This window comes from Perca flavescens, chromosome 19 (assembly GCF_004354835.1).
Source record: "Perca flavescens isolate YP-PL-M2 chromosome 19, PFLA_1.0, whole genome shotgun sequence".
NCBI lineage: Eukaryota > Metazoa > Chordata > Actinopteri > Perciformes > Percidae > Perca > Perca flavescens.
Genome location: NC_041349.1, coordinates 30,541,409 through 30,554,986, shown reverse-complemented (window position 1 = coordinate 30,554,986; position 13,578 = coordinate 30,541,409). Strand labels below are relative to the sequence as shown.

At 40.3% G+C, this 13,578-nt stretch overlaps 1 protein-coding gene across 2 annotated transcripts in view; it reads right to left on the bottom strand.

Annotated features, from left to right (window-relative positions):
- Window positions 1-7,542: 7,542 nt before the first annotated feature.
- Window positions 7,543-13,578, bottom strand: part of adam19a (ADAM metallopeptidase domain 19a) — a 240,780-nt gene continuing 234,744 nt past the window's right edge. The window contains exons 22-23 of one of the 2 annotated variants that reach the window (XM_028564941.1): window positions 11,242-11,474; window positions 7,543-7,780 (exon numbers count right to left, since the gene is read on the bottom strand). In XM_028564941.1, the coding sequence (XP_028420742.1) occupies window positions 7,729-7,780; window positions 11,242-11,474 (285 nt within the window). In that variant the 3' untranslated portion in view covers window positions 7,543-7,728. The remainder of the gene's footprint in view (window positions 7,781-11,241; window positions 11,475-13,578) is intronic. The other variant, XM_028564942.1, reaches the window with a different exon arrangement.

The window sequence follows — 13,578 nt, the reverse complement described above, 5'->3', positions numbered from 1 at the left end:
TCTGAAACAGAAAAATCTTTATAGGTGTTTCTTGAAGGAAATTACTGTAATGCTATTTTAGTGATGGAAACAAGCTTTACACGCTGCAACAAGCTGTTTAGAGCACCTTGAACATGATTCTGAAACAGAAACATCTTTATAGGAGTTTCTTGAAGGAAATTACTGTAAAGCTATTTTAGCGATGGAAACAAGCCTTACACGCTGCAACAAGCTGTTTAGAGCACCTTGAACATGATTCTGACATAGAAAGTTCCTTTATAAGAGATTCTTGAAGGAAATGACTGTAATGATATTTTAGTGATGGAAACAAGCTTGACACGCTGCAAGAAGCTGTGTGGAGCACCTTGAACATGATTCTGAAACAGAAAAATCTTTATAGGAGTTTCTTGAAGGAAATTACTGTAAAGCTATTTTAGTGATGGAAACAAGCCTTACACGCTGCAAGAAGCTGTTTAGAGCACCTTGAACATGATTCTGACATAGAAACTTCCTTTATAAGAGATTCTTGAAGGAAATGACTGTAATGCTATTTTAGTGATGGAAACAAGCTTTACACGCTGCAAGAAGCTGTTTAGAGCACCTTGAACATGATTCTGAGACAGAAACATCTTTATAGGAGTTTCTTGAAGGAAATTACTGTAAAGTTATTTTAGTGATGGAAACAAGCTTCACACGCTGCAAGAAGCAGTTTAGAGCACCTTGAACATGATTCTGACATAGAAACTTCCTTTATAAGAGATTCTTGAAGGAAATAACTGTAATGCTATTTTAGTGATGGAAACAAGCTTTACACGCTGCAAGAAGCTGTTTAGAGCACCTTGAACATGATTCTGAAACAGAAAAATCTTTATAGGAGTTTCTTGAAGGAAATTACTGTAAAGCTATTTTAGCGATGGAAACAAGCTTTACACGCTGCAAGAAGCTGTTTAGAGCACCTTGAACATGATTCTGACATAGAAACTTCCTTTATAAGAGTTTCTTGAAGGAAATTACTGTAAAGCTATTTTAGCGATGGAAACAAGCCTTACACGCTGCAAGAAGCTGTTTAGAGCACCTTGAACATGATTCTGAAACAGAAAAATCTTTATAGGTGTTTCTTGAAGGAAATTACTGTAAAGCTATTTTAGCGATGGAAACAAGCCTTACACGCTGCAACAAGCTGTGTTTAGAGCACCTTGAACATGATTCTGACATAGAAAGTTCCTTTATAAGAGATTCTTGAAGGAAATGACTGTAATGCTATTTTAGTGATGGAAACAAGCTTTACACGCTGCAAGAAGCTGTTTAGAGCACCTTGAACATGATTCTGAAACAGAAACATCTTTGTAGGAGTTTCTTGAAGAAAGGTATTTTAGCGATGGAAACAAGGAAATGACTGTAAAGCTATTTTAGTGATGGAAACAAGCTTTACATGCTGCGAGAAGCTGTTTAGAGCACCTTGAACATGATTCTGAAACAGAAAAATCTTTATAGGTGTTTCTTGAAGGAAATTACTGTAATGCTATTTTAGTGATGGAAACAAGCTTTACACGCTGCAAGAAGCTGTTTAGAGCACCTTGAACATGATTCTGTTATAGAAAGTTCCTTTATAAGAGTTTCTTGAAGGAAATTACTGTAAAGCTATTTTAGCGATGGAAACAAGCCTTACACGCTGCAAGAAGCTGTTTAGAGCACCTTGAACATGATTCTGACATAGAAACTTCCTTTATAAGAGATTCTTGAAGGAAATGACTGTAATGCTATTTTAGTGATGGAAACAAGCTTTACACGCTGCAAGAAGCTGTTTAGAGCACCTTGAACATGATTCTGAAACAGAAACATCTTTATAGGAGTTTCTTGAAGGAAATTACTGTAAAGCTATTTTAGTGATGGAAACAAGCCTTACATGCTGCAACAAGCTGTTTAGAGCACCTTGAACATGATTCTGACATAGAAAGTTCCTTTATAAGAGATTCTTGAAGGAAATGACTGTAATGCTATTTTAGTGATGGAAACAAGCTTTACATGCTGCGAGAAGCTGTTTAGAGCACCTTGAACATGATTCTGAAACAGAAACATCTTTGTAGGAGTTTCTTGAAGGTAATTACTATAAAGGTATTTTAGCGATGGAAACAAGCCTTACACGCTGCAACAAGCTGTTTAGAGCACCTTGAACATGATTCTGAAATAGAAAAATCTTTATAGGTGTTTCTTGAAGGAAATTACTGTAAAGCTATTTTAGCGATGGAAAGAAGCCTTACACGCTGCAACAAGGTGTTTAGAGCACCTTGAACATGATTCTGACATAGAAACTTCCTTTATAAGAGATTCTTGAAGGAAATGACTGTAATGCTATTTTAGTGATGGAAACAAGCTTTACACGCTGCAAGAATCTGTTTAGAGCACCTTGAACATGATTCTGAAACAGAAACATCTTTATAGGAGTGTCTTGAAGGAAATTACTGTAAAGCTATTTTAGCGATTGAAACAAGCCTTACATGCTGCAACAAGCTGTTTAGAGCACCTTGAACATGATTCTGACATAGAAAGTTCCTTTATAAGAGATTCTTGAAGGAAATGACTGTAATGCTATTTTAGTGATGGAAACAAGCTTTACATGCTGCGAGAAGCTGTTTAGAGCACCTTGAACATGATTATGAAACAGAAACATCTGTGTAGGAGTTTCTTGAAGGTAATTACTATAAAGGTATTTTAGCGATGGAAACAAGCCTTACACGCTGCAACAAGCTGTTTAGAGCACCTTGAAAATGATTCTGACATAGAAAGTTCCTTTATAAGAGCTTCTTGAAGGAAATGACGGTAAAGCTATTTTAGCGATGGAAACAAGCTTTACACGCTGCAAGAAGCTGTTTAGAGCTGTGTGTCTGTGTATATGTGTATATTTGTATGTGTGTGTGTGTGTGTGTGTGTGTATGCGTGTGTGTGTGTGCGTGCATGTATGCATGTCTGTGTGTGAGAGAGAGTTTGTGTAAATCCGTAAACAAAACAAATTAAACAAATTTTAGTGGTGAAAAAAGCGCACCTTACTTTTGCCAGTTATATTATGGAGCCGTGTGTGTGTGTGTGTGTGTGTGTGTGTGTGTGTGTGTGTGTGTGTGTGCATGCATGTGTGTCTGTGTGTGAGAGAGAGTCTGTGTAAATCTGGGTGAAAAAAGGGCATCTTTTGAAGGATGCATTTCATGTGTCTTTGAAGACGTGCTTGAATAAAAACATTGTCTCCTGCATTTGTTGTAAAGAAAACCAACTATTAGTGTGTTCATGCACCTGGCTCTAGAGAAGGAGAAAGACCTGGAGCAAAGAGAAGGAGCCTTTATCTTCCAGCCAACTGCAGGACTCATCTGAAGATGACACAAGTTTCTGGAGTCTGACAAAATGGTCACTGGTGTCTTCCAATTCTGTGAGTGCCTCTAACCCTTCCTCTGAAAGTGGAGAGGAAACCTAAGATCCTGTGCATCCTAACCTTGAATGGACAGTGAAGAATTGGCAAGTCTGGTCTCCATCTAATGCATGATGCCAGAGCCCACGATATGCCATATCAAGAATCCATGATGTGGCATCCTCTTTCGACCTTTTCTTCACTCCTGACATGATCCAGCTGATTCAGGAAATGACAAACCTACACGGGAGGTGTTCAATCTCAGGATGGAGTGATGTGGATGCTCAAGAGAGTTGAACATACATGGGACTTCACACTTGGCTGGGGTGTACCGGTCCAAAGGGGAATCCACCCGGAGCCTGTGGGATGTCAATAGTGGGAGACCAGTCTTCAGGGCCACCATGTCCCACAAACGATTTGAAATGATAAGCGCCAGTTTACAGCAAATGCAGGAGACAATGTTTTTATTCAAGCACGTCTTCAAAGACACATGAAATGCATCCTTCAAAAGATGCCTTTTTTCAGCCCTAAAATGATCATTGCTTGCTTACAGGTTTACACAAACTCTCTCACACACACACACACACACACACACACACACACACACACACACACACACACAACACACAAACACACACACACACACACACACACACACGCACACACACGCATGAAGTCATTGTATTTTTGCCAGTTATATTGTGGAGCTGTGTGTGTGTGTGTGTGTGTGTGTGTGTGTGTGTGTGTGTGTGCCTACAAGGGCAAAATGGTTGAATCTGGTGAAATACTGTAAAAATGTTAAATATGACCACTTTTGTACAAAATGAAATGCTGACATTACAGAATGCATGGTTTTATACTGTAAAGGCAGTGAGATCAAAACATGTGGTTATAATGGAAGTGAATGGGGCCATTTTTGCCTCGAAGGTGTCCAAAGGGAGTATCTGGAACTACATAAAAAGTACTAATGCAATCAAATCAGTTTTATTGCTTATCTTTGACATATCCAAGCCTCTAATCCCCACCAAAGCCCCATCTACATATTGTCCATTATATGGAAAAGAAATCATTTTTGGTGTTTTTTGTAATAAAAAATGAAATACTAGTTTTTTTAAGGAGGGCATGAGGGTTATAGTGTAGTCTAGCCCTACTCTATCTGTAAACTGTTAGATAGATTTGACACTAGAAATACAATTTTATTAAATTACAGAGACAGGTACTGAAACAGAGTATTTTAGATAGAGTGGGAACACAGGTATATTCAGACAATGTGAGAAAAAAGTGCTTATAGTCCTGTAGATACACATTCATTTTAGACACTCTTTTTGGCCCGATGTCCGTTACCTCTCGCTTTCTTTGTGTTGTAATTTTAAACTCTAGTCGATTTATGAGGAGTTAACTGCTCCTTAGATCTCTGCAGGGTAAACCGAGACAAGTTCCTTTCCGAGGCTATTTTGCAGTGGCACCTTGGCTCCGTCCGGCGCTTAGCGATTGTGAATGGTTTAAAGAAATGCCAATAAACCAGAGAACGTTTTTCTCCAGGATGGGAGAAAAACGTGCTCTTTTTTATTGGGAGCGCTGTGGAGGTCTTTGCAAAGAGAGACATAATGCCAGGACTTCGGCTCTCTGTTGTTGTTATCCCAAATGTACTACAGAGTATACTGGCTTCTGTTTTTATAAACCCCTCACTTCATTTATGTGGCTCACCAACTGAAGGCTAGCCTGAGGGAAGACATTAACCTCCCTGAGGCCTGTGGCTGCACATAGCTTGATTTATAGACAGTGGTCCTGAAAAAACTCAGCTCTTCTCATTTGGATCATGTCTGCTGTCTGGTGCAAAATGTACTCTATAGGCGCCAGATGCCCTGATAATGGGTTAGGAAAACGTCAATATATCACCCCACGAGACCATTCCTCCTTGCTGATAGCGTTCTCTTCTCTTATCTTATTTCCAACAGAGTGGAATCCATCAGCCAGGATCTATACGATCCTCACGACACCACTGTGAGACAAAACTTTCATCCCACTTCCTAATTTTATTCTTCATTGTACAGCTGTGTACCTCGTGAGGCAGTAGCTGGAATAAGGAGGCAGTTTTTCAATCACAGGACAGGTTCAATCTTTTTTCCACAGGTGCTCTAAAACAAGGGAATGAAAGCCTACAGATCCTCAGACCTCCCAACGGCAGTTGGGCCAAGTAAGGCCTTTCCCATGACATAACAGTGGTGCTTCTCCAACACTGAACTTCATTCAGGCACTTGGCATCAAAAAACTGCAACGTCTGGAAAAAAGGCCACACTCCACAAGTCAACCACAGCGAAACAACCCCATGTGTTGTTTTTTCGGGACAGGTAAAAACCTTTTTCTACTGGAAACCTTTAAGAATCATAATAACACAACGGCTGAAAGTGGTCCTTAAAAGAGTATACCACTGATTTTGAATTACTCTTCTATAACATTGTTGGACTTACCATAGACAGTTTAAGCTTTTAAACTATAAAAAAAAAAAAAAAAAAAAAAAAAAAAAAAAAAATAATATATATATATATATATATATATATATATATATATATATATATATATATAAAATATTAAAAGCCATGCAGCAGAACCAGTAATATTGCCATCCCATATTTGTAACCCTTTTTTAACAGAGGTTGGTGGTAGGCAAAACTGACGGGCTTATTTGATGTGTTTGCTACATTCTCCTCCTGTTGATGAGGTGGCATAACATTAGCTTTAACATCTACCGCATGATGATGAGCCAGATGGGCCAACAGAACCATCTGAGAAGTTGTCTGTTTGAAAAAAGGGCAGGCACTTTGTATTGTTGTTTTGAATGTCGCGACCGTCACACACACCTAAACCATGCCTGTAGCTCCTCACCGGACTCTGATTGGTTTGGTCCAATCAGAGTGTCAGAGTAGATCAGACACAAACACACTCAACTGAAGCCTAACAAGATGGATTTTATTTTGTTATTGATGTGATCACACGCATTCCTGTACTCATGTGTGTGCGCGCACGAAAATCTTGGTGATACAGTGAACCTTTCATTTAGTGTTGCACTTCCAAAAAGAATTATCAAAATCGAAGCAGCAGAGACAGAGATTTCCTGACTTTTAGTCTATAGTATGGGTCAAGCTACAAAAACACCCACATTTTTCAAACCCCATGCAGCTTTTCGTTTATAAATTTGCATTCTTCAAGCCCAAACTGAGGCAACCCTGATGACATCACTTATGGCATCATAGGGTTATTTTCTCTGACTTAAAACAGCTACCTCAGAGCTACAGCAGACATTATACAACTGTTTTTACAAGCTGAGTAATTATCTAATATCTAAAAGTTAAGTTCTTCTTTAATCGCCTCAAATGAGGATTCAAGAAAAGATGTTGGCCTCAAGATTGCATGACCGCTTCAATTTCACAAGATAAATTAGGCTATCTGAGTTGCAGTAGCTCATTCATATATCCTGTTTGTCCTTTTAAACACATGCACAGGCAGTCATCACATATTACAGCATACATTTCCATTAATTATTGTTAAAGTTGGAATGAAAAAAGACGTGATAGTTTTGTTAAAAATATTTTATGTAATTCAAAAGTCATAACACACAGACATTCAAATCAACATGAACAACTGAGGTGTGTCCTGCAAGTCCCAAGCATTCATCAAATCCTCCACCATGTAAACAGTGTTGAAAAGAAGCTGCTGTGTGATTGGCTCTCCTTCCTACCGATAGGCCACAGTATCTCCAGATTTGTATTTTAGACATTCCTCATACAATACAATAAATTATAAAACCTAAAAATATGGAGTTGACTTGCTGTAAACTTGACGTGACATAAGAAGATTTTCAAGCGTTCGGGACACACCCCAGGTATGAAAAGACCTCTTTGGCACATAACATAAATCATAAAACAAGTCATAAAACAAACTGTAAACAAAACAAGAGTCAATACAAAAACGTTTTTTATACACAGACAGCATTAACAAACAAAGATTAAAAAACAAACAATCATAAAAAAATTTGGCAAATGTGACTGACACCCAGCGATAACACTTGTCTCAGTCTGCAAGGCCTCCGTGCAAAACCGCGTCATGGTGGTTAATGTGAGCACGCTGGGAGGATGTGGGGTGGAAAATTAAGAATGAGAGGGGGGTAAGGTTTCCTTTTAAAGTCTGAACTGTTAAGAGTCCTGTTTGTTCTTTCGTGTCTCAGGTTTTTACTTTGTGTTCGTCCTGCTCTGGTATGGTCGACAGCTCTGTGGTTTACCAGCCAAGTCCCTTTAGTGCAAATAGGCTGTCAGCTGCTGCCTCCTCTGAGGGTGGAGGGGGGGAGGAGAAGGTCATTTTCGTGGTGGAGGCGAGGCGGTGTTTGGTTTGGCACCTGGGACCGGTCTGGAAGGAGGACAAAAAAAAATGATATTCTAGCTTAAAGTTAAACAGCATACAAGAACAGTGTTGCATGTGTTTCCTGTAACTACACATTACAGCAGATACTTCTTATGTTTCTGATACCGGTGGAGATTATTGAGCATAAAGAGAAGAAAGCAAACAAAGCCATCTCCACTACAAATCAGTGTTTAACCATACTTTGAATACAAAGACATATGTTGCTGGAGATTTCTAAAGTCTCATACAGGCTGCTTTTCCTTCTCGTCAGGTCTCTGAACTAACAGCATCACAGCAGCAGCTGGTGTTCAGTGTCAAATCTGATCTTGGTGTTGCCAGAGAGAACCTGGGGCCTCATTTATAAAACTGTGCGTAGATTCTATTCTGAAAGATTTCGTGCGCAAAAAAGTCAGAATTTTCGTACGCAAAAACAATATTCTGATTTATAACACCTTGCGGCACACACCTTGCGGCACACACGTTCCTCCCAAGGTCGTCCCATATTTGTCCTAACTAAGGTCCATGTTAATCAATCAATGAATATTCCAGCCTTGAAAGGAGCCCTTGATCACGAAACGGAAAAATGGGGGAAAAACACGATTCAGTGATTGTGAGATCGATGTGTTCCTAACAGAGGTAGAACGTCGAAACAAAATCCTGTTTGGAAGCCGTAACCCTTGTGTAGTGTTCATATTGTTGTTACACAGCCTTAATACTTAACAGATTTAGCTAAATTACCAATGATATACATCATTTATGGTTCATATTTGCCATTTACCCCTGTGAGATCACATTTATGATCAATTATTAAAAAGGTAAAAAATAGAAACAATTATTGGTGCAAAACAGGCGAAAGTGCTTGAAATGTGACAATTTGGTAACTTGTATGGTAACTGTGAGGGAATAGCAGGTGCAGAAAGACAACATTCACACACAGACACCTACAATCAGACACGACCACATAAAGGCGCACACACACACACACACACACACACACACACACACACACACACATCAAACACACACACACACACACACACACACACACACACACACACACATCAAACAAACAACGCATTTCCCGGGGAGAGGCAGGGGAGAGCAGCGGGGGAAAAGCGCATTTCCTCCGCTGCACGGTGTGAGAGGAGCCCCTGCCTCTCCCCGTTGCTGGCAGCCCCTCGCCAGGCACCGCGACTGGCTCTGGGTCGGCTTAGAAAGAACGGGATTGTTGGGTTCAGGAAAACAAAAACTGGGTTAGGTTCGGAAAACGGGCATACCATCGGAGTTCACTAAAACACAGTCTACAAAACCTTGGGAGCATTACGCATGATCACACGTGTGGTCAAAAGTTTGCGGAAAACTGGGAACATTTTTACGCATGGAAATTCTTTATAAATCCCGACTATTGCGAGGAATGTTGCGACGACAAATTTCACCCTGCTTCACGCAACTTTTTCTTGCGTAACAGGTTTTATAAATGAGGCCCCAGATGTAGAGTCATTTTGATCGATATGGTTGATTATAGGAGCAGAAGAACCATAAAACCTAAAGAACAATCATCACCTTGAGCCTTAATTAGCCTTAATAACCTGCCTGATTACACAGATAAACTTCATGGAACAAAAACATGACTGCTGTCAAATTGCACAACTGCAAAAGCAATAGCTGTGTGTGAACATTATGTAGGCTACATATATTTAATCTAGTATCAAGAAAAGTAACATTCTCCCTAATGTCAAATTGAAATGTGGGTTACACATACAGTGAGTGGAGCTATAAAGCATGTTGTTTAATACAGTACAACTACCTTGAGTGGGTGCAGATAATGCTTATGCTGCTACTGAAATTCAGTGCACAAGTAGGCCTGTCACGATAACAAATTTTGCTGGACGATAAATTGTCCCAGAAATGATTGCAAAATGATAATATTGTCGTTCTGAGACCATTTTCATCTAATATAATGGTAATGGCATAATAATGCATTTTCAAAGATCAATAAACTTTTATTTTTTAAGAATATTTAACACAACTGGAAGACATTTTAAATATCCACAATAAATAAACAAAACAACCAAAAACAATAAGTAAAATGAAACATTTTCCGGCCGTGATAATTTTCATTCAAAAATTATCAAGCTCATTTTTATTTATCATGCAATTAATTGATGTATTGCATATTGCGACAGGCCTATGCACAAGTGTGTGCTTAAGTCAAGAACAGTTAGGTAAAAAATAATCAATACAAAAATGAATGAAACAAAAAGAGTAGCACAGCAATCTATCAAAGTGGGTTTGAAATGATTCAAATCACAGTCAATTAGATTGATGTCAGTTTTGGGTGGCTAGGCTAATAATAGCCATGTTCTAATATTAGCTTTGGGTACATCGGCAAGGATAAAATTACATAACGGACAAAAGCATTGCACAAATCCCAACAGCAGAAAGAACGAGAGAAACTTACACAATCCTTGTGTCTGTTCTTGCACGCAGGTGCCATTATTTAACTCTCCCTAGGTTTTGTTACACGCTCGCAGCTGCCTGTACAACTCTTGTTTGAATCGATGTGCGAGGACTTACATCGTGCGAGTGGCAGTTAATATCTGCACATGTGAAAAAATATAAATTTGCCTGTATCCTTTTGTTCACTCTTAAGAGTGAACAAAATAATTCTTGGGTGTAGACTAAAGACAAACTGTTTTAGTCTTAACTAAAGACAGAACTGATCATAAGGGGTGATTTTGGCATTTGATTTCTTTATTGAATAACTGAGAGGAGAGAGAAGTTTTTAATGTAGATGCAGGTTTGCCATCATGCCTGTCAATTATTGGATCAGCAGTCCAGTCATTGAGGTGGCACTATGATACTGTACACACCAACTCAAGCACTCAAGCTGAGCACTCAAAGGGCTCAACAAGGGTGTTACTAACTTCTTTCTTCATCAGTTTTAATGTGCATTACAGATTCTTGATAAGACTTTATAAATATTGGCCTGAGAAGTGCAGCAGTGCATCTCCTCTTAACTTAAACGTAGATACTGTGAAGTTAAATACCTTTTATTATTATTTAAATCATGCATTACACTGAAAGGTCTATATATCTATCTTTTTTTCTAGATATGCATTTAGTCATCCACACAGCTGCCATGAATTAAAATGGAAAATATGGGTTATATATATAGTTTTAAGAAACTGATCTGACACGCATCTCCTCAACAACTACAATTAAATCAACTCTCTCGAAGTGTAAATTAAACTGATAACTTTTATTACAGTAATTTTGTGTGTAAGAGATGAAGATTGAGATATTCATTTACAGTTATACAGTGGTACAAGAAGCACATTTCTGTCTTTCTCTTTCTGTGTTTTACTTGTACAGCTGCAACATTTACGTTAATCTGATGGCATAGGATAAATAAAAGCCTCTGATCTAATTACAGGGATAAAAGAGAACAGAAGACCATTAACTACCTGAGCAGCTGAGAGTTTGCCCACCTGAGAGCTCTGAGAGGGGGGATGGCTGAGACTTTGCCCACAGGTTTGGGTCCCACTGCCGGGGGCATCATGACCAGCAGGCCAGGGGAGGGTTTGGAGACCAGAATCCGGGCTGGACTGACTGTGGGGGAGGCGCCTCTGGCTGGGCTAAGGGGGAGAGGCCTCTGAGGAGGGAAAGGTGACGGTCTGGGCTGCAGCTCAGACACTAACTAAAAGACAGACATACAAACAGACATATTGACTACTGATGTTTCCATTATTCAACATTAGATGCAACTGGACACCAAGACATGCCAACCACATTGTGTAATAATAATTATTATGCATTTGTGCTAATTTTGCAAACTGCTGTGGATGCAGGACAAAGTATAAAGGACAGAGTAAAAGACAAAAGCAACATTTTAAAAGCAACTTTAAAAAACAAAACGAGAAAGACATATGGTAATCAAAAAGGAGATAAAGTGCTATCATCACCAATATGATACACAACTCTAAATCCCTGGCACACGGACACAGCAGTGAGACGAGCTCCATTCCAGTTTCAGTACTGGACTGGATCCAGGTTGTCTCTGAAAACCGTTCAGCTAGCTGATAAGAGGAACTTCTGTCCCACTTCACACAGGTACAGAAGATTAAAATTACCTCTACAGCACAAAGATCACAAAGTAAACTCAAATGAAATATTGGATATTTAACACAAACAGGAAAAAGCAATAAAGGCATTTTACACTCCACAGAGAAAAACTGATGATATATATAATAAATCAATAAGAAAGCAATTAGATAAGAAACATACTGCAGCTTTATTTATTATTTCTTCAGGGTTCAGATAAAATTCTCTGCAATTCATCTAAGAAGTACTCTGACATTTTTCTCATTAGCTCTATGTATTTGGCAATAGCTCTGAATTACATTTACAAATTAGGCATTTAGCTGCAGTCAGGAGTAATGATTAATTCTCTTAGAGCATGGTTTGTAAAGTTTGACACTGTGTTTGCTAATGTTGAGGTATGAGTGGTGACGATGCATCCATCGGAGTGGTTTCCTCGCTGTGGTGGTGACAGGTCTGGTTGAGTGGGATGAGAATGGGGGTTTTAAGCTTCATTGGGATCATCAGGTGGGCACCCTCCTTCTCTGGTGTTTCAATTATAGGCCCACGACACCTCCAGAGGGCTCATCGGCAGCACCTGGCGTCCCAGATATGCCCCCCTCTGCTTTCAACTCTTACGTGCCGCAGGTGTTATTAGGGGCCCAGTTGGAGTCTCATCAGCATCAGCTGCCAGCTTGGTGTACTTAAGGCTCTTGCACTCAAATGCCTCCTCTACAGCAGCCCCTCAGGGAACGGTAAGCTTTATGATGTACACGGTGTTGAGTGAGGAGGACCAGAGCACGAGGTCTGGTCTGAGGTTCATTGTGGCAATCTCAACGGGAAGCAGAGCCTTTGGTTCAGATCTGCCGCCAACTTCCAGTCACAAGCCCCTCCGAGCTGGCCGATGTTTGATGTTGTATGGACTTTGGCTGTCTTTGCACCTTCTCGGATGAACTCCCTTGTGGATGAAGGATGGAATGATGGAGGAGGCAGGGCATTGATCTTTATCCGTCTGACCTCCAAGGTAGCTACCTAGGCACTAGTACTTTCTCCTTTCAACTCCCTCCCATCTCATCCACTGTCTTTGCTTGGCTTGTGAGACAGCCTTTGCACACCTCGTTGCCTGCTCGTGCCGACGCACCTCCTCGACGACCAGCCGTCGGGGCTGAGCTGGAGCTGCCCTATGCCACGATAGTCTACTCTCTCGCCTGTTGCACAATGCCAATGATGTCTATGTGCCTGACGTCTGACTTCACCTGGTGAGTAGCTGCAGCTGGGTTCCATTTCCTTCCGGTCACCAAAGTCGGAGCTGTTTGGGAAACACATGGGTCACGGGACTCTGTTAGGGTCATTTCCAGCCTTACTTTAGAGCACTTAAACTCTTCTACAAGGCTGGAAACAGAATCTCCAGGATGCCTCTTCCATACAGCCCGATGTTAGTAAAGCATCTGGAGTCCCAGCCACTTTTTGGCAAATGAGCTGACCAACAGTTTTTCTACCTTTGAGATTGGGACCTCATAGATGGTAAGAGGCCACATCAGCCTGGGTAGTAGCCCAAATTGAAGGCACCACAACTGCCAGGGAGCATGGTCTTGTTGATACTCTCAAGGCCATACATGGTGTCCTGCCTAAGCTGGTCCACTTGCTCTGTGTCCTTGAGGGTGGGATGGTACCAACGTCCAAGACTCTTGACTGGCAGAGCTGCCACTGTTGGTATAGGCTCC